This window comes from Lepidothrix coronata, unplaced genomic scaffold, assembly GCF_001604755.1.
Source record: "Lepidothrix coronata isolate B3197 unplaced genomic scaffold, Lepidothrix_coronata-1.0 Scaffold72, whole genome shotgun sequence".
Taxonomy (NCBI): Eukaryota; Metazoa; Chordata; class Aves; order Passeriformes; family Pipridae; genus Lepidothrix; species Lepidothrix coronata.
The window spans coordinates 2,621,041-2,645,618 of record NW_016690252.1 but is presented as its reverse complement, the minus strand read 5'-3'; the positions used below and the strand labels follow the sequence as shown (position 1 = coordinate 2,645,618).

General features: G+C 40.5%; 1 protein-coding gene across 15 annotated transcripts in view; it reads left to right on the top strand.

The window, feature by feature from the left end:
- Positions 1 to 24,578, top strand: part of CELF4 (CUGBP, Elav-like family member 4) — a 703,503-nt gene that overhangs the window by 386,012 nt on the left and 292,913 nt on the right. For 14 of the 15 annotated variants that reach the window (XR_001875510.1, XM_017819033.1, XM_017819034.1 and 11 more), the window contains one exon: positions 11,209 to 11,257. Coding sequence is in view for 14 of the 15 variants with exons in the window: in XM_017819033.1 (XP_017674522.1) it covers positions 11,209 to 11,257 (49 nt within the window). In the remaining variant the exon portion in view is untranslated. Of the gene's footprint in view, positions 1 to 9,146; positions 9,166 to 11,208; positions 11,258 to 24,578 lie in introns of those variants that run through there. The other variant, XM_017819043.1, reaches the window with a different exon arrangement.

The window sequence follows — 24,578 nt, the reverse complement described above, 5'->3', positions numbered from 1 at the left end:
GAAGTGAGGGGGTCAAGCTTGCAAGCAAGTGAAAAGCAAATGGGGTTGATGAGGAAGGGAATAAATAACTTGGAGCTACGGGCTGTGATGCCAGAGGTGGCATGCTGCTTCCGGCCACTAACAGATGTGGACAGGTGAACCTTTACACCAAATCAATCATCATATTTATTCTAATTGTATCGTAATAGTCCCCCAGGAGCTCAGTTCAAATGAGCTTGACATTATTAAAATTTTAATGCCCAGTTTTCATAGCTGAATGAATATTTAAAGGGTATGTCCCAGGCTTAAGTTATGATGATGAAGAAATTAATGGAATGTCTTGTTTAATGCTTTGGTACATGTTGATGTAAAAAAAAAAAAAAAAAGGAAAAGAAAAGAAAGAAAAAAAAGTGTTTGTTCAGGGTGGAAAAGAAAGAAAGGCAATGTTTATTCATAATTGGAGGAGGAAAGCATCAGTGATGTTTTAGTATCAGACACCAGGTTTTTTGGACAGCTCTCAGCAGAGAGGAAATATTTAATCATTCAGGAGGGGGGAAGTAAGGGTGTGGTCAAGGATCAGAAGAGAAGTAGCTCCACATGAATGACAGTTCAGAAATGAATACCTGGGAGTCTCTGACCACATCCCTCCATAGTAGAATGAGCTTGCTGGCCTTTGTTGGCTGGAACAGACACAGAAAATCACCTTTGTTACCCAGCTAGGGTGTTTGTTTATTGTAAGTACCCAGATCAACTTTGAAGGATGGCATAATTAATCAGCAAAGCTCATAAGTCTGCTAATTATGTTACAGATAATTGTCAAAACATAGGACCAGATGATACCAGTTATACATAGATGGGAGTGAGAGGTAGCTCATTTTGCATTGGAGGGCCTGATTCTGTAAGGACTGAAACCAGTAGAGAGAATTGCACCAACCTTGAGTTTCTCGAATCTGGAAAGATTGTGGGGTTTTGTTTCATTGATTTTGTTTGGGTCTTTTTTTTTAAAGTGTTCCATGGTTTTCCCTATTCAAGAAATGTTTGGGAATTTTGTTTTCCCTTCTTTTTGAAGGCTCTACTATAATTTGCAAGGTTCCAGCTTGTGTTTATTCATTTGCTGTTAGGAACTGAGGACTAATTTGAGCAGCTGGATGGGCTTAAAATCACAACCAGTATGCATTTCCTAGCTGTGAAGGAGGACAGAAGAAAAATTTGGTGCTCTAAGTCCTTTTGCAGAAGATTTTCTTTAAAGGGGCACTATCAAGATTAAGATAGTCTTATTCCTTCTCTGAGTCTTTCCTTGTTTGTTTTCTTTTTTGTAAAATTACTTTTTATTTTCCAGTTCAGGAGCTGCAGCCCTGATCCAGTGCACAGCTAAGGGGTTTATGATTAGACGAAGTGTTCACACATCTACTTTGAGGTGTGATTTCAAACTAGTTTAGACAAATCAGTGGATAAGGTTGCATGGCTGCTGGGGTTTTTTCTGCTCAAATGGGACTTGTTTCAGGTTATCTTAAAATAATTAGGTTGTATTTGTTTGTTAATAGAACTGAAAGGAGAGTACAACCAAACCACCTGTATAGGATAGGGATACACCTTGAGAAAGAAGCTCTTATCTTCAGAAATACTGCAGCATCTTGCTTGGAATAGGTTTAGATCTGATCATCCTGGGGTTCAGGACTGAGGTAATGGAGTGCTCTCTGTTATACTGCAGCAAGCTCACCCCACAAATGACTTTAACCCTTGGGAGAAAGGAAATTAGGATAGGAGGAAGAGAGTAAACACATTACCTTTGAAAGCATGACCAGTGGTGGGGGGAAACCACTTCCTGTCTCAGAGTGGGTCTAGCCCAGTACCAAGGGGTAGCATGGATACCATGCTTCCAGTCTTAGCCTGGTGATAGCCTTTTTCAGTTCCTGAGGAGGCTGTGTTCTAAGTCATGCTCTGAGGCTACCTACACATTTAGATCAATGAGAGAGCCTGTATTTCATGGGCCTGGCAGTGGGTGAAAGTAGCTAGTTAATTTACGCTGCTTACTCAGTTGTTTGTTAAATGGCAGTGCTGTGGAAAGCATTTCTCCATGGACAAAAGGGCTGGCTGTGGTTCTTATCTTTGTGGCCAGGCATATGAAGCTACAAGCACAGAAGGTCTAATCTTCTTGGATGGACAGTGGCCAATCTCTTTTTGCACTCAAAGCACCAAAGTCAATGGAGCTTGGCCTTGCCTAAAGTCTGTAGAGTCAGGCCAAGCAACCATTAGTGGCAAAGGCAATGTTTGGGTCTTGCTTCAGAAGAAGAGATAAAGCCTAGAGAGTGAAGAGCACATCAGGGAAGTGCCAATAGCCAGGGGTCATGGGCTCAGGATAAGGAAAAGACGAGAGCAGATGTCCATCTCTTAGTGGGGGAACAGGGGTTATGTCTGTAATGCCTTCGGGGATACATCTGTCTCTCTGGCCTCACGTCTGTGCCGAAGAGTCCTCTGGGCTCTATGTGCCCATGACGTGTCCCATATGCATAGAGCACCCTACCTGCTCAACAGACAGCAACAGATTAACACTGAGAGCATCTGTGAGAAAACTCAGATGTGGGGTCTGAGGGCAGGCTTTCACCTAGGCACTGCAGGCAGAGACAGACCTACAAGCACAAACGCCTGAGCTAAGCACACACTGCAAAACTGAACCAGGACCCTCAGCACACGTTCTCATCACTCGTTTAAGTTCTGTGATGCCTTCTGTGTGCATTAACTTATTAGCCATTCTCAGTAGTCCAAGGCTCCATGCCAGTTAGCCTAAGGCTGTCTTGGTTGGTGAAGAACAAGGGGAAATGGCCTAAGTTGTGACAAGAGAGGTTTTGGATGTTAGGAAAATTTCTTCCCCAAAAGGGCAGTCAAGCACTGAAACAAGCTGCCAAGGGAAATGGTGGACTCACCATCCCTAAACAGGTTCAAAAAACTTATCGATGTAGCAGTTCAGGACATGGTTAAGTGGTGCACTTGGCAGCGCCATGTTAACAGCTGGACTTGGTGATCTTAGAGATCTTTTCCAACATTAACAATTCTCTGATTCTATGGCTATGCTCTTGCTCTGTCCTGAAGGAGTTTGGTACCAAAATATCTAGGCTAAAAGAGAATGAGGTTGCTTTCTACTCAATGCATGTGGAGTCAGCTAATAGAAAAAGTTAGGAATTGAGAAGAATGATTTTAGATAAAAGGTGTTTGGGGCACATTTTAAAATTGGATGTAAATTATCTCAAAATAAACTCAAGAGGGAAATTAGAAGAAAGATGAGATTGTGGAAAAGCTTATCCCTACTGATATTAGGGAAGAAGGGGGGAAAGGACAACACAAGATTGACTTAGTTTTATATTAGAATTTGATGTGTTTATGAACAGAATTTCACATTGTGGTTGCTCATGGTAGCAGCAGGGAACTGGATTTAATGAGCAGAATGTCCATTCAAGAGTTATACCTCTGCTGTCAGGATACATAGACAAATAGACCCTTCTATATAGCTTAGAACAACCAGTGGGCCAGTCCTGAGTCTCTTTACTTGCTGGAGTGTACTCACTAAATGTCCTAGGGCTTCTCACATACATAAGGGGTCTTGGGCTACAGACTCATTTCCCAAGGTAAAGTCGTCGTCCAGAAGACCCCCTTCTTTTCAAGGTCGGAAAGGTCAAGTGCATGAGCCAAGCAAGATCGATGAGTGCAATAAATACCCATCTGGATGATCAGGGCACCAGTACCTCAGGTCACTGAGGTACTGTGTGTGAGGAGGCACAGTGAATATAGACCTTTCAAATATCATTTTTACTGTGTGACTGCCCAAAGCTTTAAGGGGATCTCCTACTGTCTCCTTCACATGCAGATTTGCACAGGAAACAAAATTCATAAGATATAAATACTAAAAAAAAAAAAAAAAAAAAAAAAAAAAAAAAAAAAAAAAAAAAAAAAAAAAAAAAAAAAAAAAAAAAAAAAAAAAAAAAAAAGGCAGTGTTGTCTCTCTTGTTTTGGAAAATGATTCTTTGTTCCAAACATCCTGTGCTTTGTCCTCAAACCTGCTGAGGACTGAGTTCTCCCTTTACCCTTTCCCACATCATTTAAAACCAGAGCTACTGTAAGGTTGAACACTACATGCTCAGCTATCCTGGGGACAAACTCAGAGTTGTTTGTACTGGAAAGGTTCTGTTTGGCTATTGACAAGATAAGCAGTTTCTTCAAACTCAAGCCTAAACTATTCTATGGGGAGACAGTTTTGTATCTGAAGCCACAGGCTTATGCATGTGAATCTAAACTGAACTGAAGCCCTCTCTAGGTTCATCTACACGCAGGAGAAAAGGAGAAAGATGAATCAATAGTTAGACAGATGGATTACGATGTGTTTTATATGATATATAGAAAATGCCCTCAGAGTGCAGGGATGGCCGGTAGCAATCATTCTCAGGGGTAGGCACCAGAGCATGGACTGATTTGTAAAGGTCAGACCCTTCAATGTGTTTTTTTTCTTTTTCATATCTCGCACATTCCTGTTTCAGGTCTTCTCATCTGTTTGTGTACATGTCTGTGACACATATCTCATCAGGCAGGGAAGTGGGTGGTGGGGAGGAATTAAGAGTCCTTTACCCAGACAAGGTTTGAGATTGTCATTTCAGATGTGTTGTATTACTAATGAGTAATTCTCACAAGGCAAACCAATATGATTTGTTTCTTTTTTTACTAAACTTTTAAAAATATTTCCTTTTCCTAGTCTTTCATTAATCCAACATTGTACCAATCTGTAGTGCCCACGGTAAGTGTAGTTAATGTGTAATTACATGGCAATACATGCGAACACAGCACTTACCTCTATTCCCATAGAAGCAGGTTTTTGCTCTATGAACTACAGCTGAATTATACAAATACAGGGGGCTGGTCGTGCAGCTAACCTGTGTTGAAGCAGCCTTCCTTATTCTGTAATATTCAGAGAAATTTCCCTGAACCTGAGCCTTGACTTTGTGGTTTTTCTTCAGAGAGAGGAGATTGCTTTGGATTCACGCTTATGGCTATCTAGTTTAGATCACTGTAATTCAATTATGTCACTCAGAATCAGGTATGGAGTGATTTACTTGAATTTTGCAATTACACATACACAATTCAATTGTAGATGATTTTCTTGGCCTTTCCAACTTTGACACTAATATACTTTGCATTTCCTTAGGGCCCTCGATCAGGGCAGATTTTGTTCAATGCTTTAAAAATTATGACCCAGTCCTACAAACACATTCCTGCCAATACCTTTACTCACATAAATTGCTGTATTGAATTCAGAGGAATTACTATTGTGTTCTTGGCACATTTGAAAACAGGCTCATGGCAGACTCAGTCGGCAGAAGTGGTAAAATGAAATTCCTCTTAGTGCTTTGTGGAGAGATTTTAAACATAGCAAACAGGTTTTCTGGAAATTTCAGAGCAGTTCATACCTCCAATTAACATCTGAGCTATGCCATGAGATTGTCAAGAACCGCACAACATTTTTAGGAGGGAAGTTGCTCTGGGATGGGATTTGTTTTCCAATAGGCTAACCAGCATCTATAGAGATGCAGTAGTGCCCAATAAGCATTTGCTAAGATCTCCTAGCTCACATCAGCATCCTATTCTTCATGATTAGGTCACAGCATTGATTTAGGGGGCTGCTGCCTGAAAAATACCAAACACAACAGAACATCAGTGAGCAAGAAGAGTTTGTCATTTGCCCCCATAATGTTCACGTAATTCAGGCGTAGAAAAAACTGGATGATTGTTTCCTTTTCTATTTAACACTAGACTTTAGATACATTTTTTTTTTATCAACCACCTTCATGGTACATTATGGTAACTTTATCTTTATTGTAGAGAAGAAAGAGCTAAGAAAGAGGTAATGATGTGTCCAAAGTCACCCAGAAGGCCAGTGGAGTAGCACCTCTACTTTTTACACTTTTTGGGAACTTCAGGAAATATGGACAGCAGAATTCCTTTCATCACAGATTTTTATACAAATCAAAGACCCAATCTGTTCTCAGGGAGAATTCAAATTTTTTAAGCCCTCTAAGGAGTGGTGGAAAGGCTATTCATTATTATCCAAATGATTACCAGGATCATCTTCCACAGTTTTATAAAACATATAAGCTCTAGAATAACCTTTTTTCTCCTGAAATTTTGTAATCCTTAAGCATAATCAGCAGATTATCTCCAGTATAGCTTTCTTCTTCTTGGATATGCTCTTTCTAACCATAACTGACATTTCAGTGATCTTCAGTACTCTCCTTATCTCCTCACCTTTCCTTCCCATCTCAGATCACATTTTAAGCTATTCAGTATATCTCCATGCTTTTTGATTTTTTTTTCCTTTTCTTCTTTTTTTAATCTCTGCATTTGTCCATTCCCAAGCCTGGTAGAGTCTTAGTCTTAGCTAGAAACACCAGATATATTGATGAGCAATGAAAAACGGAGTGAGAAAAGAAAGAAAGGACTAGTAGGAACAGTGAGAAGAAGAAAGATGGAGACGGTGAGAAATCAGCTGTCTCTGCTTCACACTCTTCTTTCCCAGGTGATCCTTCTACCTCCTCTAAATTAATATCAAAGCCAGAGGGAGAAGAAGAGGGTTGGTGGGGGAGAAAACGACAACCTTAGGAAAAGAAAAATCATGATGCAGAAAAGCGTCTGTCCCCTGTCTAATTCCTGCAGTGGCCTGTAGCTGATGGTGCTGAGAAAAATACAGCAGCAAGCTCTGACATTTCATTTCTGTGGAGAATTGAAAAAGGGCTTGCTATAATTCATCGCTTCTTGTAACTCAAACCCTTTTTGACAGGAGTACCTGCGCTGTCTTTTAACAGTGGCACCACAGTGGCTGTAATTGGACATGAAAAATGATGTTGTGTTTCTACTTGCTGGGAGAATTGGAGTGGGGGTAGGTGGGGCAGTGGCAATTTGGTGTGAGATGGTGATATCTGGCATGATTTGAATGGGTTGGTTTTAGGGAAAAAAAAAAAAAGGAAGAAAAAGCCAAATTGAAGGGTATGAAGTGTAACAAGTAGGATCATCTTGTCCAAGGTATGCAAAAGTGATAGTAAAGGCAGTTTTCAGCAGAGATGAATGTGTAAAGTATCAAAGTAAAATGAGAAGTGTGATGCATGTGAAATTCTGACTTCTCCATAAACCCAAACATTTATGGCACTTGTGGGAAAAGGACGTACAACCCCCCCCCCCTTCCTGAAAGGGACTGATTCACAGCTGCAGTGGTACCCAGTACCCACAGTTCCCAGTACAGATGTGGAGCATAAGTAACAGGCTTTTCCTGAGCCCACATTGGGAACACAATTGTGAATAAACCCCTGTTTTGCCACCTGCTTGCCACCTCTTGGAAAACTGGGTCTGTCATATGTAACCAAACACCTAAATTATTTTTTTTGGCACTTGCCTAAACCTCTTTGTGCCCCAGTGCCTCTCAGCTCATCTTTGCTACAAAATTGCTGTTGAGAGAGGCACTTCAAAGCAAATTTTTGACCAAACAAGATTTTGAAAAATGAATGAGGATACACATTGTCCTTATTTATAATGATTTCATATCTATTGAGCATTCTGGTTCCTTAAAGTCAGGCATCTTCATGTTATGTAGACAATAAAAAATTTTAGTCAAGTCCTAAAGATTGAGAGAGAGGCTAAAGAGGAGATAAACACTTTTTGGGTTAACTAATGGTAAAACGGTATCCTTCTTTTGCAGTGGCAGCCCAATAGGAATGATACCGCATAGGGAACCATGATCATATTTCAAAGGAGAGCACAGAGAGGATCCATGGGCAGAGGAAAGAGTGACCACTGAATGAACAGAAGTGCAACACATCCTAGAGGAAAGCCTAACAGATTACATCCACTCCATCTGTTAGATCAAATGCTGGCTTAGCCTACCCAGTTCTTTTCTCATGTTGCCAAACCTCTTTTGAAGTCTTCTATAGGCAGGGTGCAACAAAAACCTTACAGCCACATCTGTAATTCCTATGATCCCATGTGGACTTCCATGGTATAATTCAGATTTGCTGCCTGATTTCTTCTATCATACTCGCAGGGTACATCATGACAGGACAGATATTAAAGATGTCCATTTCAGTATTCCCCAAAAACTCTGCAGAAGACTGCTTTGGTTTCATTTCATTAAACCCATGGCAATTTCCGGATGAAGAATATACAGGGAGCTTGAAGCTCTAAATTCCCTTCTCCTCAAGAAGGCATTTTCCCAGACTGGGAAAGCTACATCTTTCTACCATTTTATTTCCCCACTTAGCCTTTTTCTGGTCCCTGTGGCAGCTCCTTGCTCCCGGAGTGTCTGTATAAAAAAAAAAAAAAAAAAATTTCCATAGATGGAGAGAGGAAACTTAATTATTTTCCTCTCAGTGTTTCTCCCTATAATTGGTGTCTTTCATGTCAAGATGATCTCAATTTGTATTATGGGCTCTGTGCAGGCAGCACTTTCTCTCTGGTCTGTAAAGAAATTGTCAAGGGTATAAATCATAGTGTACATTAAATTACGCTAGGCTTTTACTTATTAATTCCCCCAGTTTTTAGTTCCTCTGTTGGATACTCATTCCCTTTCTCTTTTTTTTTTCCTCTTGGGGATTGTCTTCTTTTTCTCATGCCCCAATCCAAAAGAACCCCGAAAACCCCCCAAAAAACCAAACCAAACCAAAACCAGTCAAACAAACCTACTTCCCCCCAAAAATTTTGTGTCCTTTAATTTTTGCCAAAAAATCTGATGATCTTCTCTGCCTTTTGCAAGCTGATCACATCCAACTCAACAAGTGGGAAGAGCTCTGTCTTGTTTTTCTAAAGATTGGCTCCAGCGCTTACTCGAGTTCAGCGGGAATTTTCATAGACTTTAACATTCTTCAGATCAGCACCTATGTTGGTAGATTTATGGGGTGTTCTGCGTCACAAGGCTGTGTCCATTTTGGAGTCACGACCTTGTCTCTCAAGGTCTATGTGCTGCACATCTATAAATTCCTGTCTACCATGACTATTTCTCTTGCTGGCTGCTTGGAATGCAGGTTCTGGCTGCCGTGGAGTGAGCACCAGGGGCCTCTGACCACCCTCCTCTGACCACAGGAGTTAGATTAGCTATCAGGACCACATTAGGAACACATAATATGTAACAGGAGTGCAAGTGTCAAAAGTCAGATCTTGGTATGTGGACGGTGTCAACACCAACCTGCTACAAACACAAACCAGTCACAGAGGTTGAGTAGCTGAGGGAAGTAACGGGGCAATTTGGCTTCATTATCCTGCACATGAGAGCCAAGATGGGGTTCATCTGGCATAAGTCCAATAAAGGTGAAAGTCACCTAGATGCATAGACTATCTTTGTGATCACCAGAAAGGAACAGGCACTTCAGAAGACCATACATCCTTTTCATTTCAGACGCCAGCTTAAGAGTGGCTTAAAATTACAGTTTTTGTACGTTTGGAGTTACATGACATAAATTACCCTCCTCATCTCTGTGATGTCAGATCTTTAAATGTCTGTACTAGCTAACGGCTTACATGTTACAGGAGCCCTATGGCAGGATGTCTGTCCTGCTGCTGCTAAATATATTGCCTCTGGCCCTGCTAATATCTTGTGATACCTATGTGAGTGATGGGTCTGTACAGCTGCAGAAGCAGGGGCTGATACAAGCTTTATCTGGTACCAGATCCTCTGTTGGTTTTAGCAGAGCAGAAACTGCTCAGTAGTGTCTGGAGCCACTGATCCTTCTCTCCCAGAGTGAGTCTAACTGTAGTCAGTTTATGGATAAGTACATTTTCCTCCAGAGACAACAGTGCAGCAGGATCTGCTAGGCTTTTCATCATCTTAACCTACTTGTCAGCCAGCTTGATAACTTGTTATTACTAAATATGTGTGCAGAGCAATTAGAATAAATCCGAGTTATTATGAACTACTTTCAAAAAAAAAAAAAAAGAAAAAATTTTAAAAACAGGGAATTAAGGGGGGCAGGGACAGAGGAAGAGTAAAACTAATGGCCTTGCTACCCAACTGTGATTAGCCACAAATAAGGGATGACTAGTATCCCCTGAAGGCACCCTGTGACATTCATCAGCCAATTTGTGATCCAACTTTATTTGGGAAGACATATGTTGGGAGATTCCTATTGTCTTCTGACCTTCTGCTCCTTGTGATACTTGTTTGAACTTGTACTTTCTTTGTTGGTTGAAAAATCTAAAAGATATTTTCATTCCACTCAGACATGGTCACACATAGAACGATATTTTGAATAGTCCTTCTGCACAGCGTATGTGACAAGGAGTAAGAGGCGAAGAAGAGTTTTCAGATTAAAATCTCAGCTGTTTCTGATCCAATCTGCATCTCTGGCTACTGACAGGAGGGGTACAGCCTCACCCCTGCTAATCAGACACCCACATCATGTAGGCACTGCCAATGAACTCCATTGTAGACATCTGTTGCCCTCCTGAGAGTGAGCAGCTCTGGGGATAGTGATGGTCCCTGATGCTTTTGTTGAATGCCAAAGGGATAATTTTGATAACAGAAGTCCTATTCACAGCACAGTGGCAAGGTTTTTTATGCTTATTTATATTCTGATGTGAGAAAGGAAGAACATACCTGAAAAAGTAACAGAGGGAGAAATCTTTACTTATATCCTGTCCTCTACTCCACCAAAAAAATCACAGTATCCAACACTCCTGCAGCATGTAGACAAATCAGATTCAAACCCCACTCCCCAAATGTGAAATGGCGTCTGCTATGTTACAGGTGACTATCCAACTGAGCTAACAGTAGAAGTGGAATTCACTTTTCAATTTTCTTTTCATCATGCCAACCTCAAGAAATCTTTGCAATTAAAGTCTCACTGATCCTGATATTCTGACAAGGCACTTCTACTCTCGCACAGTAGTGTTTCCAGAAGAAACTATTAGAAATTTTAAAAGTTATGTTTAAAATTTCATGACCTGTGTGAAATGAGTCAGATCCCTCTCCTAATGTGACAGAGCTCCTGTCAGGTAAATGGAGTGACACTGATTTATTTACCTCAGACCAAGCAGCAGCCTTTGCTCCATGGTTACTTCTTTGTTTACTAATTGCTTCCCCCCTCCCCCTTGTGGAGTACATTCTGGTGCTAATTATGACATTTGGTAAAAAAACAAAACAAGCTTCTGTATATGAATGTTTGATTCCTCCATTAATTACGTGTTTCTCTTTGTTCTTCCTTGCAGATGAACAGACCGATCCAGGTGAAACCAGCGGACAGCGAAAGCCGAGGAGGTAGTTGACTGCATTGCTTTCAGCCACAGTGCTAAGTATAATTGTTGTCTCTGGCTTCTCTCAGGCAATGTGCTGATCAATTAGTAACGTAATCACTGCCAAAGAAATTCCCTCCGCAGCAAAGATTCTCTTTATTAAATCTCCTTTACTTCATCTCACTTTCCTCATATTCAATTATTATTTGATTTTAAAAGGCAGGCAGGTGCCAGCGATTGCCTGAGAAACAAATAACTGCCTCGTTAAGAAGTGAAGCATCAGGCACTGACTTAACAAAGTTTAACAGCAGTGACAGCAATGTGGTTTTTTTCAGACCTACATTGTGCTGAGCTGCAGAGGTGTTTAATTTGGTTAAGATAAAGCAGATATTTTATGGTTTCTCTGACCGTGTTGTTTCTGCTTGCACTGAAGCAATTCTGCTTTTGGAAAAAGCAAATTCTGAGCTGGCAGAGTTTTCTGCACCTGTATCAGCTTATCTGGATAAACCTGTTGTGGAAACTGAAGACTTCTCTCAGACCCGGGGAGTTATTCAGGATTTGCACAGGTGTAGCTGAAATCAGGAGCTGGTCTTTTGCTTTTCCATCCTGCACAGTGGATTTGGAAGGCTTTGTTAAGTGATTGTTCAATAGATCACCAGTGATAAGGTGTTTCCTGTAAAAGGTTTTCAACCTGAACTGATGTGGTGATACTTCACTGTACTCTTCTAATAGGAGTCTGTTTGTCAGATCAAACACAGAGCTCACTGAGAAAGTGTGAGATGGTCTGTTATGCTGGATAAATTACCATCCGCTATTTTTTTTCTTGTATCTGTACATTTATATATATACACGCACATATATAATGACATGTTTCCTTCCTCTCTATCCCTATCTCTTTGGGAAAAAATAGAGAGGCTTTTCCTCATCTATGCAATAAAAACCTCTAGTGCTTATGCATCAGATAAATGTGGGAGTAAGGTTTGTCATTTAGTAATGATGTGGCTTATAGATGTCTGAAAACTTTTCAATTTCCACCATAAATATAAACTCTTCCTCATTTGTGAGATGACTATCTTTGTGCTGGCATTTGTGGAAATCTCCAGCAACAACTACTTAAAAGGAGTAAAATGCCTCACAGAGAGAAGACACCATGTTCTCTTTCTATTTGAAAGCTGTGGATTCCAGAGGCTTTGACTGTGTCAGTGTGAGGCTGAAACTCTCCAGTGACTCAAGTCATTGGAAGACTGTATGTAGCTTGTAGTTAAAGGGCTGGTGTTATGGAGTGGCAAAACCAGCAGGTTGAGAGAGGCTCTGTAAGGAAGGGCTGTGGTGTCATGTAATTGCAGAGCAGGAGAGGAACTGAGTGCTGGGAAAACACTAGAAATCTCAGGGATAAATACTGCAGTTTTGGAGCCCCCCCTTAAAGAAAATTTGAGGGAATTTGGCCAATACTGGGCAGAAAGTATCTGATGCGATCTGGGATGGCGAGTTCTGCTTTGAAGGACCACGGCATATTTCTAACCTGCAAAAAAGGCATATCACATTGTGCAGCACTGTCCAGTAGTTTTTAGCAGAACCAGGTCAATTTCCCCCTTTTCCCTCCCTGTCTGATGATCTGGCTGAGTCTGAGTAGGACTGGGTAAGCCATGGGCGGTTGTCAACGCCAGTCTCCTAGGGGAAAAGGGAAAGGCTCAGCTGCCTGGGCAAATGAGGGGACATTATGCACATTCCAGTGGAGCTCGTGCCGACAGCGAGAGTTAAGGGAGGGCCTTTTGTCTATTTAATTAGACATACCAAAAAATAATAATTAGGCTGGCCAATTTGCTTAGTGCGCCTACAGGGTATGTAGCTCCCAATCACTCTTTTTTTTTTTTTTTAAATGCAAATCAGTAATAGAGAACACATGCCTGGCTTTCTGGGAAGGGTTTTCAAAATCCTTTGCTAAGAGCAGCTGCTTTAAGGGATGGTGGTTTGAACTGCAAAGGGCTCCAGTGGCAGTTTGATTCCACATTATCCGTCACACCAGTGGTTCCCTCCCTATTGTGTTTTAGCTAATTATCTCCCCATCTTGCACAAACCTCATCTTTTCCCATCCAGTCTGCTCCCATATTGCTTCTGTCGGTGGTGGTCACAATGCAGAGGCCAAACGGGTGTGCTCATCATTGGTGTGAAAGACACGTTGTCCTAATTCCCCACTGACAAGCTGCTTCTGGGCTGGTGATGTTTCAGGACGGCATGACTCAAGGGCAACTATGGGAGAAAAGAACAATTGGCACCCAAGGGAGGCATTGTATGAAAACTTACGTTCTTCAAGAGCCCACCGGTTAAAGCAGGCTCTGCAAACAGAATGCTAAAAAGGAGGCCGTGTATCTTAGGAGCACATCAAAAGACTTCATTAGGGCTGCAAGATAAAGGTCAACGTCAACAACAAAGAAACTTAAATTGTAGCTTATTATACCCTGTCCGAGTATTGGGTTGGGACATGAGGGAAGAGCGGGGCTTGGAAGACAAAGGAGTTCTTCTGCACAGCATGAGTATTTTGGTCTGCCCAAAGTCCATGCTCTGAATACACCTCTATCTCCTGAATGATGAGGAATTTTGGTGCCAGACCACAGTGATAATGAAAGAATGCAGTGCTCTTTGAAACTGTAGTTTGCAAGGAGGTTTTTACTGAAAGTCGTGAGCAGTATTCTTGAGGAAGTGATATTGTGTTTTACTTACGGGCAAATACTTGCATTTTGCTAAAACATTAATCGTTGAATTTTCCAGCAAGTTCTGCCACAGTTAGAAGGTGATGAGAATCCCAAATTTATTTTCTCCCTCACTCAGATTCTGCTCAGCCCTTTTTCTTATTGTTCTTTTGGAGTCTGGATTTTGTCAGTCTTTAACCCTTCCTGTGTACTGATTCTTGCTTGAACCAAAATAGCATGTTATCATTTAGTGTGTGTGAGCAAGAATTTAGAGTATCAGGCCATCTAGGTTTGAGGAAGAATTCAAAATGTTGCTTGGCACAAATTACACTCAACCCTCCAAAATGGAAATGCTGAGCACCTCTTATTAGTTTTGCCTGGTTTGTTATTTTTTTGGTTAATCTCCATATTGGAGCAAGACAAAGAGTGAAAAACTTTTCAACAAAAACTGTCATTATTTACATTTGCCTAATCTTACAGGAACTAGAAATGAATGTGTCCTCAATATATTTCTCTAGGGAAACAGTCTAAATTAATGGGAAAATTTTGCAATTTACATTCCATCCTGTTTGTGCATATGTGTTGTATAGTCAAGCTACAAAATGTTTCATAGGGCTACTCCTTCCACAAAATGCTTCATGAAGCCTCAAATACCCGATCAGAAATTCAGAGTCCTTTGCGATTTTACAGAGACTTTAGGTGTAGTGGAATTGATAGAATATGATAAAAAGGGAACAATTCATTATTTTGTTCTGAAAAATCACAGTGTAATTCTAGCTTTATTAAGGATATCTTAAAAATTCTTATTGACCTTTGTTTTGGTCAAATTTTGACTTCACTATATGGAAGTTATTTTGCCAGAGATTAGTTATTCCTACATATTTTTAGAGATGTAAGTTGTAAGTCCACATTAAAATTTTGAACATCACATATCCCAATTAAACTGTTAGAATTCTCTATTATTTTCATCTTGGTGAAGTTGTTTTTTCTTGGTTCCTTGTCTCATGTACAGCTCTAAAAACAGCCTGTAGATATCCATGTCTTAAAGTTTCTCAAACTCAGAGAAAGATTTCAAGTCTGTTTTGTGGTTTGGGGCAAAAGTTTGGAGCCATTTCTTATTTTATCCACAATATCTCCAGCTCTCACTAGACAACTCTCACTGCAGCTGGCAGGGTTAACCTATGATAAACGCAGCCCTGAGGTCCCACTACGTTGTACAGGCAGTAACATTTTTTAAAAGGAAAGGACTCTCCTGCTGCTCTAGTTGCAGTCCGTTAGCAATGCTTAGATGCTCCACTGCTCCCACATTCCTCTCAAAGGACAGAGGAAAGTCTGTAAAGGAAGGCATGCAAAGATGCACATGGTGTGCTGCCCAGACCCAGTGTTAATGTCACTACCAAGAGGCACTTCACAGTGGGTTTTGAGGTCCTCCAGCATCTTGTGGAAGAGAAACAGAAGGTTCCTGGACTAAAGAAAATAGAAAGGAAAAGTAGAAAGTGATTTAGAGTTTAGGGTTCAGTGTCCTGCAGAGAGGGTGTTGAGAGATTTACAGGAGAGGCTGTGATGCATCATATTGCAGTGCTTTCTGCATGCAAGAAATCTACTAAAGCTTCTATCTGTGTTTATGCTTTCAGGTAGATTGTTTTTGTGCATGTTTGAGGGAGGCAAATTAACTGGTTTTTTGTCTGCTGTTTCGCAGCTAGAAGGCTTGGACTTCATATTTCAACAAGCTTGTTCCATTTCTCCACCTGTTACTTGACCTGCAGGCTCTGAATCTATCTGTTTGGTTATGGTTTATTCCAGATTCAGAGCAAAATGTTCAAGAACTCAATTACAGTTAACAGTAAAACAGTGGTGCCTTGCTCATGCACTATGACCTGTTTCTTTTTATGCCTTCAGCTTAGTAACAATGATGGGATCAGAATGGCCTCTCCACAGTTTCTAAGCTCTATTTGCATTTGGGACAAAAGTCTAAGTCTAATTCTTGTTTCATCCAGGTCTTTTCTAGCTCACTAGCTCTCTGCTGCAGGTGGCAAGGTAGTTTGTGACAAACACAGCCCAAGGTCCCAGTAATTATTTGACATTAACTGATCAGAATTCCAAGGCTTGTGTAGATGGTCAAAACCTCTCAGGAGGTTTCCTACACAGGTACCAGCCAGATCCAGGTCTATTTAGGAGCTGCAGTCAAGCAAGACTGGTTTCTTTCAGCTTTGTTGGCTTCACACCAGTATAACAATGCTGCATGGGATGATTTCCTTCTTCCTTGGAAGCCCTTTGTAAAGAGTAGGTTTGTTTGCTTAGACCTTCAGACCAGAAAAGTCTGAAGAAGAGAGGGAAGGGTAAGTAAGGAGAGAGCAATCTTGACAGAGCTCATCATCATCTCTTCTGCTCTGCTGAAGGTTGGGCTATGGCAGCACCCAAGAAATCCTGAATCTGGGGTATAAACATGTTGGAGTTGTACCTTTGTAATTCTCATCTCTTCCTTATTTCTGAGCCACATGTTGCCTGTAACATCAACCTCCGTGGAAGAAACTTTGCCAGTGGTTCCCTATCTTCTGCCTTTGCTGAGATTCTTTAAAAGACTTCCCACCCCAGAGCCTGGAGAGCAGGCTGAGGGAATGTCCAGTTTCGAGGTGGTAATCCACACAACCCACCTCTGTGTGGCTTGCCACAGCTTTTTCTTCAACTGCTCATCTTTTTTTCTTTTATTATCTCCATGCCCATTTAGCAGGCAACACTGGGAAACAATCTAGGGAAGCAGATAATGTTCTCCCTTCTCACAGCTCCATTATCTCTTCAAACATCATCATGAGCACAATATGATGTAACTTGATCTTCTATAGCTGAGGTAGAGAATGGCACAGACAGGAACTTGCAAAAGTCCCACAACACAGGAATGCCAGCCTTCACTGACAACATTGCAATGGCAATGCTGACTACTAGCTGGACAGCAACAGCTCCTCAATTCACATTTTGTGGTGTCTGGACTTAAGACCTCTAGAAAAAACATTTACCACACCTAGGTCTCATATTCCCATTTTTTTCCCTTGGTGTGCACAACAGTTTAAACAGTATCTCTCTCCCTTCTTGTCGTTCCTTGCAATTTGAAAGGTGATTTTTAACTCCATGTGAAATCCTCCTCTTAAGTCTCATACATGCCCTCCTCCAGAGGTTTGTCCCAAACATTATCAGCTGGTTTTGACCCTTCTTCCAGGAGGCACCATCACACCCAAACCTAAATATTTTTTCTTGATTAATTGCATATCCAATATTATACACTGATAATGAGTTGCAGTATCTCTGTGTGGAGGGCAAAGAGAAGGAATGATTGTTTAAAAATAAACTAATATTCTGTTAAAAAATCCACCAGAAATGGAGATGAGCTCGTGAGTCAAAGGAAAAAAAAAAAAAAAAAGAAAAAACAAGAACCTAAGAAAAGACTTTGATATTAAACTGGGAGGCAGGTTTCTTGCCTTAAAGGCTGGGGAAATGTCAAGACCAGCAGAAAACCTCGGTGTCACTGACAGGGTGGCGTTCCTGAGGATTGGCTGTTGGACATGCTGTAGTATTAGGAGAGATGTCAATGCCTTGAAACATGTTTACCTGTCTGTTTGTATAGTCAAAAGCTGGGGAAAGAGCTGGACCCAGGACCACAACAGCCACTTAAGGCATCCCACAGTCTTGAGCATCAATCTGGACTCTTCTGCCCTATATGTCCTGGTGTCCTTCCCATGGAATAGGAAAGGATAAGGTCCAGGGCAGGATCAAAAAACTCATTTAGATTTTAACAGTCTTTCTTTCTGCCAATTCAGGTGAAAGCAAACCCAAGCTTTAGATCCTGTTGTGTGTTAACCATCTTTCTACAACAACATCCAAGGCTGTTGAGTTCAAAGAGAACATGTCCATTGAATTTTATTTCAGGTCTGAACATCTGTTAAAATCTGTGGTGTTTTTCCTTTAGGCCTAAGATAAACTTCATCTAGAAAGAGCATTTTAGTTCTCACAAAAATCTTCTCTTTCTAGCTGTAGCTGGTTGTGGAACTGATTACATCAATGGGAAATGAAAATCTCTTGGTTTATTGTGGAATTTCAGGACTGCATGACCCTACTGACAGCTGACACCCTGTTGTCCTCAGAAGGCTCTATTTTCAAGCAGACAGAATGTACCAGCATGCAAATGCATCAGTTAATTCAAAGTAGCCCTGGGTGACCCCATTCATGCTTTCCGCTCTCTGGTAAAACTCAGTTCTGGGGGAGAAAAAAGGCTCCGGCAGATCCTCATGTGTAGTGTTTTATATTTGATGACTCTGCTGAAGGCTGATGTGCTCCATTCCATACTCAACTGCTGAAAGAATATAAGGGACATCAAACTTTTGTTCACGTCTGCCCTTTCCATCGTGATTGAAATCGATGGAAGTGTGCCCATCAATAGGAACTGGAAAAGATCCACAGGACATTGTGTTCTAGCACATGTCCTAAGGACAACCTTTTAAAATCAAGGGAATAAAAGGAAAAGAAAAAAAAATAAAACAAAATCACACTGCACATTTTTCATAAAGCATCTGTAACCTAACAATTTGACAGGAAGGAGGAGAGACCAGAGCAGAGCCTGGGGAGAGATTGGTGAGCTTATGCTTATTGCCTTGAGGTTTTGATATCAGTTCTGCTTCTTGCTAAGACAAAACTTTTGATCAATTATGTAACTTTGATTATCTTCTCCTTCACGCCCTTCTTTTATTACCTGCTTAGGTTGTGATATGCTTTAATTTGCTCATTTTTTGTGGCTAGTGCCTTTGGCACTCGTGCATGTCAGGCTGTCAGTGCCATAGGGTTAAGACACCAGTGGAAGCCTGTAGCTGTGCCCAGAATGATCGATACAGGGCCAAAAATCAAGTGATTGAGGGCCCTCACACCGCAGTGTGATATTTGGACTTTTTTCAATAGCAAGGCAAAAATGGAAGAAGTGGTAGGAGGAGAAGAGTGGAGAAAATAAAAAATGTAACCCTATAAAAAAATCCTACCTTTGTAAATACATCTCAACCTCCTAGGTGAACTCAGGGACATATAACAATCCCAGTATCTTTTTTTTAATGTAAAAGTTGCTTGTCAATGGGTTTTTATACAGCATTAATAATACATTTATAGATACACTCCACAATTAATTGCAAAGCATTTATGGCACTGAACAGTTAGAATGCATTATGATAATCACTCCTCGTGCATTGACTTTATTGTAAAGGTTTTGCTGATCACTGTAATTGGCTTGTTATTACACAGGAATATAATAACACCTCTCTGTATAGTAGTTTATAGCACATCAATAGCAAATGCATTCCCTTTATTGAAAGCAATGTGCATTTTATTAGAATATAGCTGAATAAGTGCAATCTGCGTAGACAAATGAAGTTTCTAATGACCTGTCTCAAAAAAGAGTCGAAATAACAAGCCATTTATTATGTACTTTTTCCATTGATTAACTTGTTGTTATGGTTACACAGACATTTCTTTAAAAAACATAAGACATATTTTGCTGTTCTTTCAAAGAAGAATTTGGGAGAAAATAAACATATAGGCCATTTTTATGCCTGATGTTGAATACAGTATGGGTGAATGATGCTCACACCTTAGAGATTTAATTTGCTTGTTGAGATTTTCCAAGCTTCTTCCCTGTGTGTTTGGTCTCACATTCGAAGAAAATCAAAACATTCTCACTCTGAGCCCAAGCATGGCTCTTGAGTGCTGTACTAACATCCCCTACACCATCACCAATGCATCAGATATGAGGGCTTGGTGCTGTCCTTACTCCTGTTGTATGGGTTTTTTTTCTTTATTTTAAAAACAGGCATGTTTTATAGTTAACAACAAAGAAAAAATAAGAAGGTACCCAGAGTTATTTTCCTGCTTGCCATCATTGCTCTAGTTCTGAATTTCAATTCTTTCTGGGAACTTAGAGTTGCACCCATCTGGCATACACATGTAATTGATGTGTATTCGTTTGTTCATCTAACCCCAAGTGTAATCAACGTCAGTCAAGTACCTTAACACCTTTGAAACCTTGAATCTGGATAGAGAACATTATTGTTTCCAGATCTGGTACAGTTCATATAGTTACACTGCTGTGCAGAGAATAAGTTGAGTCCAGTTTTCAGCACATAAAGATGTGTGCCTGCTTCTTCTCAGCTGTCACTTGTTTATTGCAGGCTTGAAAATACCTTTGATCCTAGAGTAATCCAGAGTTTTTCTGGACAGTAGGAGCTAGGAAATGTCTGGACTATAGGCAGTACCCTCAGCTGTTGGCACACAGATTGCCTCAACCCTGCGGTTTTGATGCAGACTGAACTCTCCTCTCTGACTGGGAATTTCAGTGAGAAGGGGTTTGCCTCTTGCCTGCTGAGATCCTAGATTATACTATCACAGCTTTCAAGAAGTTTCAAGGCTCTGGAAATGCTGGAGGTCAAGAAAACTTTTCTTCGTGGCACACACAGCATTTTCCAACCTCTCTCTGTATATTACAAGTGTGTACGTGAAATCAGTTTGGGAGGCAGAAAATGTAAATAATGTAGCTCTCTGAGTAAACTGTATCTAGTTCTTTTACTCAGAATCTGGGCCACTTAGCAGCCTTAGACTTAGAGACAGAAGAAATGTTGAATGAGGCTACTATGGCACTGTTCTTAGAATGCTTTTTCAGGCAGGATTCACTTTACCTAGCTTTAGCACCTAAATACTAAGCATATTGTCTAAGTTAGTCATCTAGTCTCCTCCTGTGGACAGTGCATGGAGACAGGTGCTTCAAACTGTGATTCACCCCATCCTAAGACAGATGGGATAAATGGTACTTCAAAGTCCTTTCTCTCTTTCTTCACTGAATCAGGAATGAACCTGTGACAATTAACTCAGATTTAGATATTCTCACTTTTAGACACCTAAAGAGAGGTAAGATGAATCGCAACTTTCACCTTTTCATTCCACAGTTTTCTATCTGTATCACATGAATGATGATACCGGACTTTTTTGAAATCCCGGGTAAGATCTATGAGTAAAAATTGCTATATAAAAACTATGAATTGTAGAAGAAGTTGGGGTATTGTCCTAAAAAGAGAAGACATCTTTCTCCATTAATGTGTTTGCTTCATAACATCGGGGGAAGAATAGGAGGGGTTGCATCCCAACCAGCCCAAGCAATAGAGATAATCTGATCAATTTTAATTTCTTTTAAAAGTCAATTTTCATTTGTATTTTTGTATTTCAGTTTGCTAGCACTCCCATTCTCCCAGCAGAAAGCAAACTCAAAAAAACCCCAAAAGCTTCAAAGTAGTGTGCAACATCAGTGTCTTTAAAATGTGTTTTCATAATTAAGAAAAATATTTTTATCTTTAAAACCAGCTTGCTTTGGAATCTGTGATAGAAAATGAATATGGCCCCTTGTAATATCATTTGTAGAAAGGTAATTTTCAAGGCAGCACTGCACTGAAACATTTTCCCCCAGGGAGGATAAACAGTTGGCTTCAATTAGTGAGGAACTGTTTCCTTTCTTTTCAATTTTAAGGACAGTCTTGCAGTTGGATCCTGCACAGAGGAAAAGAAAGCTCTACACAGGGCAATAGACTGCAGCTTGGAAGACTGAGGCTTAAATTCTTGCCTTTCCACAGATATTCTCCTCGACCTTGAAGAGGTTACTTAGGGTCAGCCTATTATTTTCACTCCATTTCTATCTGGTGACTATTATTATCTTTGACTGAATATACACGTAAAATTGGCCTAACACCTTGCTCTGACTCCAGTTTCCTTCTATAAAATAATATTGGTGCTGCAAGGATACATGCATTAAAGATTATTAGGTGCTCAGGCTCTCTAATAATTAGTTCCACAGAAGTAACTTGGTTAGATAAATAGAGGTGTTCAAAAGTGTCAAATGTATTTCACTGCTCAAATCTCACATAAAGTCAATGGGCCTTGGGTGTCTAAATATTCCCTTTGAAAATCTCCCCAAATAATGATGTTCTTCCAAATAGTTGGAGACAGCTTCATGGGGCTGATTCCTTACACTTTTACAGTGGAATCAATTCGAACTTGTTCCCGTAAAAGAAGCTGCCTATTGGTGCTTGTGGAAGCTGAAGAGGACATGTTCCATGCCAAGGCAGGTTTCTTTCATACCACAAGATTGCCCAATGCAAAGGACTAGAGGAGTGTTAAAAATAAGAGAAAAGCAACTTAAATATGTTAGGACTGATCTTGGTGAGGGGATGCTTTTCTTGTAGCATCAAACCTATGAGGCAGGAATTCATAGTAATATAATTCCTGTCCATGCACTGCCATAAGAATGGTAATTAATTCCCCCAAATCTTTATTTTATCCATCTCTTGGGTCACTAATGAATGGCTAGAATGCATTGATTATAAACCACAAAATATTGACACTTCCAAGCAGGCATGCAATTAACACGAAATTATATTGCCACAATGTAAGGTACATTGGATGAGTTGCTTTCTTGGATTCTTCTTTTTTTTTTTTCCCTAAAATGACTATAACTATTATTATTATGAACAGCTAATGAAAAAGAGGTGTGAAAGAGTGGGCCAGAACCACAGGCATGGGGGAATGAAGATAGTATGAGTTTAATGACTTTAGAGATCAGAGTAAACCAAAGCAGGCTCTCTACTACCTAGATCAGAAATCTAATTATTTACTATCTATCTTGTGGCAGTGCCTGGGAGATCAGTCATGAACCATCACACCAGGTTCACCGTACAACACTGAGTTGATGGAGATCATCTTTTCCTTAAAAGATTACTCTCTAAAGATAAGACCAGATGTACTGTCTGAATGCAAAGCTCTCATATAGTGTCTTCAGAGATGCAAAAAAACCCTCATTGTGCTGGGTTGCACTATTGGGAGTGAAACTAGTCGATCAGGTCAGGGGCTGTGGAGTTAGGATCTACCTGGGGCGAGAAAACAGTAGGATGGCCTTCAAGCAAAGCTCCTTTTGGTGAAACATCCTCTGAGACAAAGCAAGTGACATCTTGAATAACATACACAAGAACTTAAGCTAATAATAGCGTGGCCTCCTTCTCGACAAGGACCATTCTCCTGCACACTCACACCACGTGGTTGGCAGATTTGATCACACCCAGGGCCAAACAGCTGCCTTTAGTGTACAAGTTTGCTAGTGGAAAAGAAACTTAGGTTCAGTAGATGCCTCAGGGACAGAGGACTGGCAGGCAGCCTGTTATGCCACCGTGCCACTCACTATGGAGGTCTGTGGGTACTGTGGTAGAAACAAGGGTGCAAGGATATAGACGTCCCTGAACACCAAGTGTATCTTTACAGAGAGCTCTTCAAAGACACCAGAGACACCTAAGGCAAAACAGAGGTCAAAAATCACGTCTCACAACAGAGAATCAAATCCGAATGCAAGTAAATTCTCCGGTGTTTGCAGTGAGCTGAATCTACCCCTGTCTCTCCTTCATCTCAGTGTGTGATCCTACACTCTTCCTTGGTATTCCAGGCAATGTGGTTTTTATTAGGGCCTCTAATGTTCCCTTATTAAAGTTTGGGCTTTGAGAGGAAAGGCCAAAGCACTGGAGCACTAGCCATTCTTCTAGTGTTTCTGCCTAGATTAAAAGGAAATGAATACGGTTTAGATCTGGACAGAATCGTTAGATCTCATTTAACCTCTTGCATAAACTGACTGTAAAATTTCACCCAGACGGTCTGTGCTGAGGCTTCTGACTTGCATTTGACTGAAGAATAAAGAAATTTAGCCAGGGAGTGCCTCTTTTGAGGCTTCAGTACAACTTTGATATCAAACAGGTTGGAATTGTGGAGATGAACCTTCTAAAAGGCTTTTAATAATTTAGCAAATCAGTTCAATTAGTAAGGATACATTTTGGTTATCAATTACATGTAACAAGTAGAGATAGTAGGATACATTTTTCAATTAAAAAAATTAAATACATACGCTTTCCCCACTCTTCTGCACACAAAATGACAAGGGGTGATCTTTTCCTGGGGCAAAATTTTCCAGATTTTTCTAAAGAGACCCTTGAAAAGGCACAACAGCGTGATTATCCTAAAACTGAACAAGTGGAAATATTCCTGATGTCTATGGATGCAAGGGAGTTCATTCAAAATACCTTTTTTCCCTCCTGAAAAGCAAATATTCATGTGCAGAGGAAGCAACCTGCATAACTCTTCCTGTGCAGTCCAAGTGCTGTCATTTCCTTCTTGCAACATTTCCATAACAACACAACTGTTCTTTCTTCTTGAGTTTCTAACTTCCTGGTCTGACCATGTGCCAAAAGGGTGAGACATGTCCAGTGCTTTTCAGAAAGTCGTGCTGTCCCCAACTAAAAAGAAATGTCTCACCTGCCTTATCCAGTGACCACAGAAAAGGTTGTTACTGCATGTCAACAGACATTGTAGAGCGACAGAATTTCCATGGGCAAATAATCAGAGGAGAAAAATCCTCCATTTTGCAGACATCAGTAACATGCTGACCTTTAACAATATCATGAGTCTTCACTCTCCCTTTAAAGTATTATATCCATCCTTAGGGGGAAAAAAATTGTAGCTAAGGATTGAAATCAGCAGTGGATCATAATGCTGGCTGTGCTATTCAATTGCCCTGCTGTATTTAGGATCCATTTATTTCTAGCT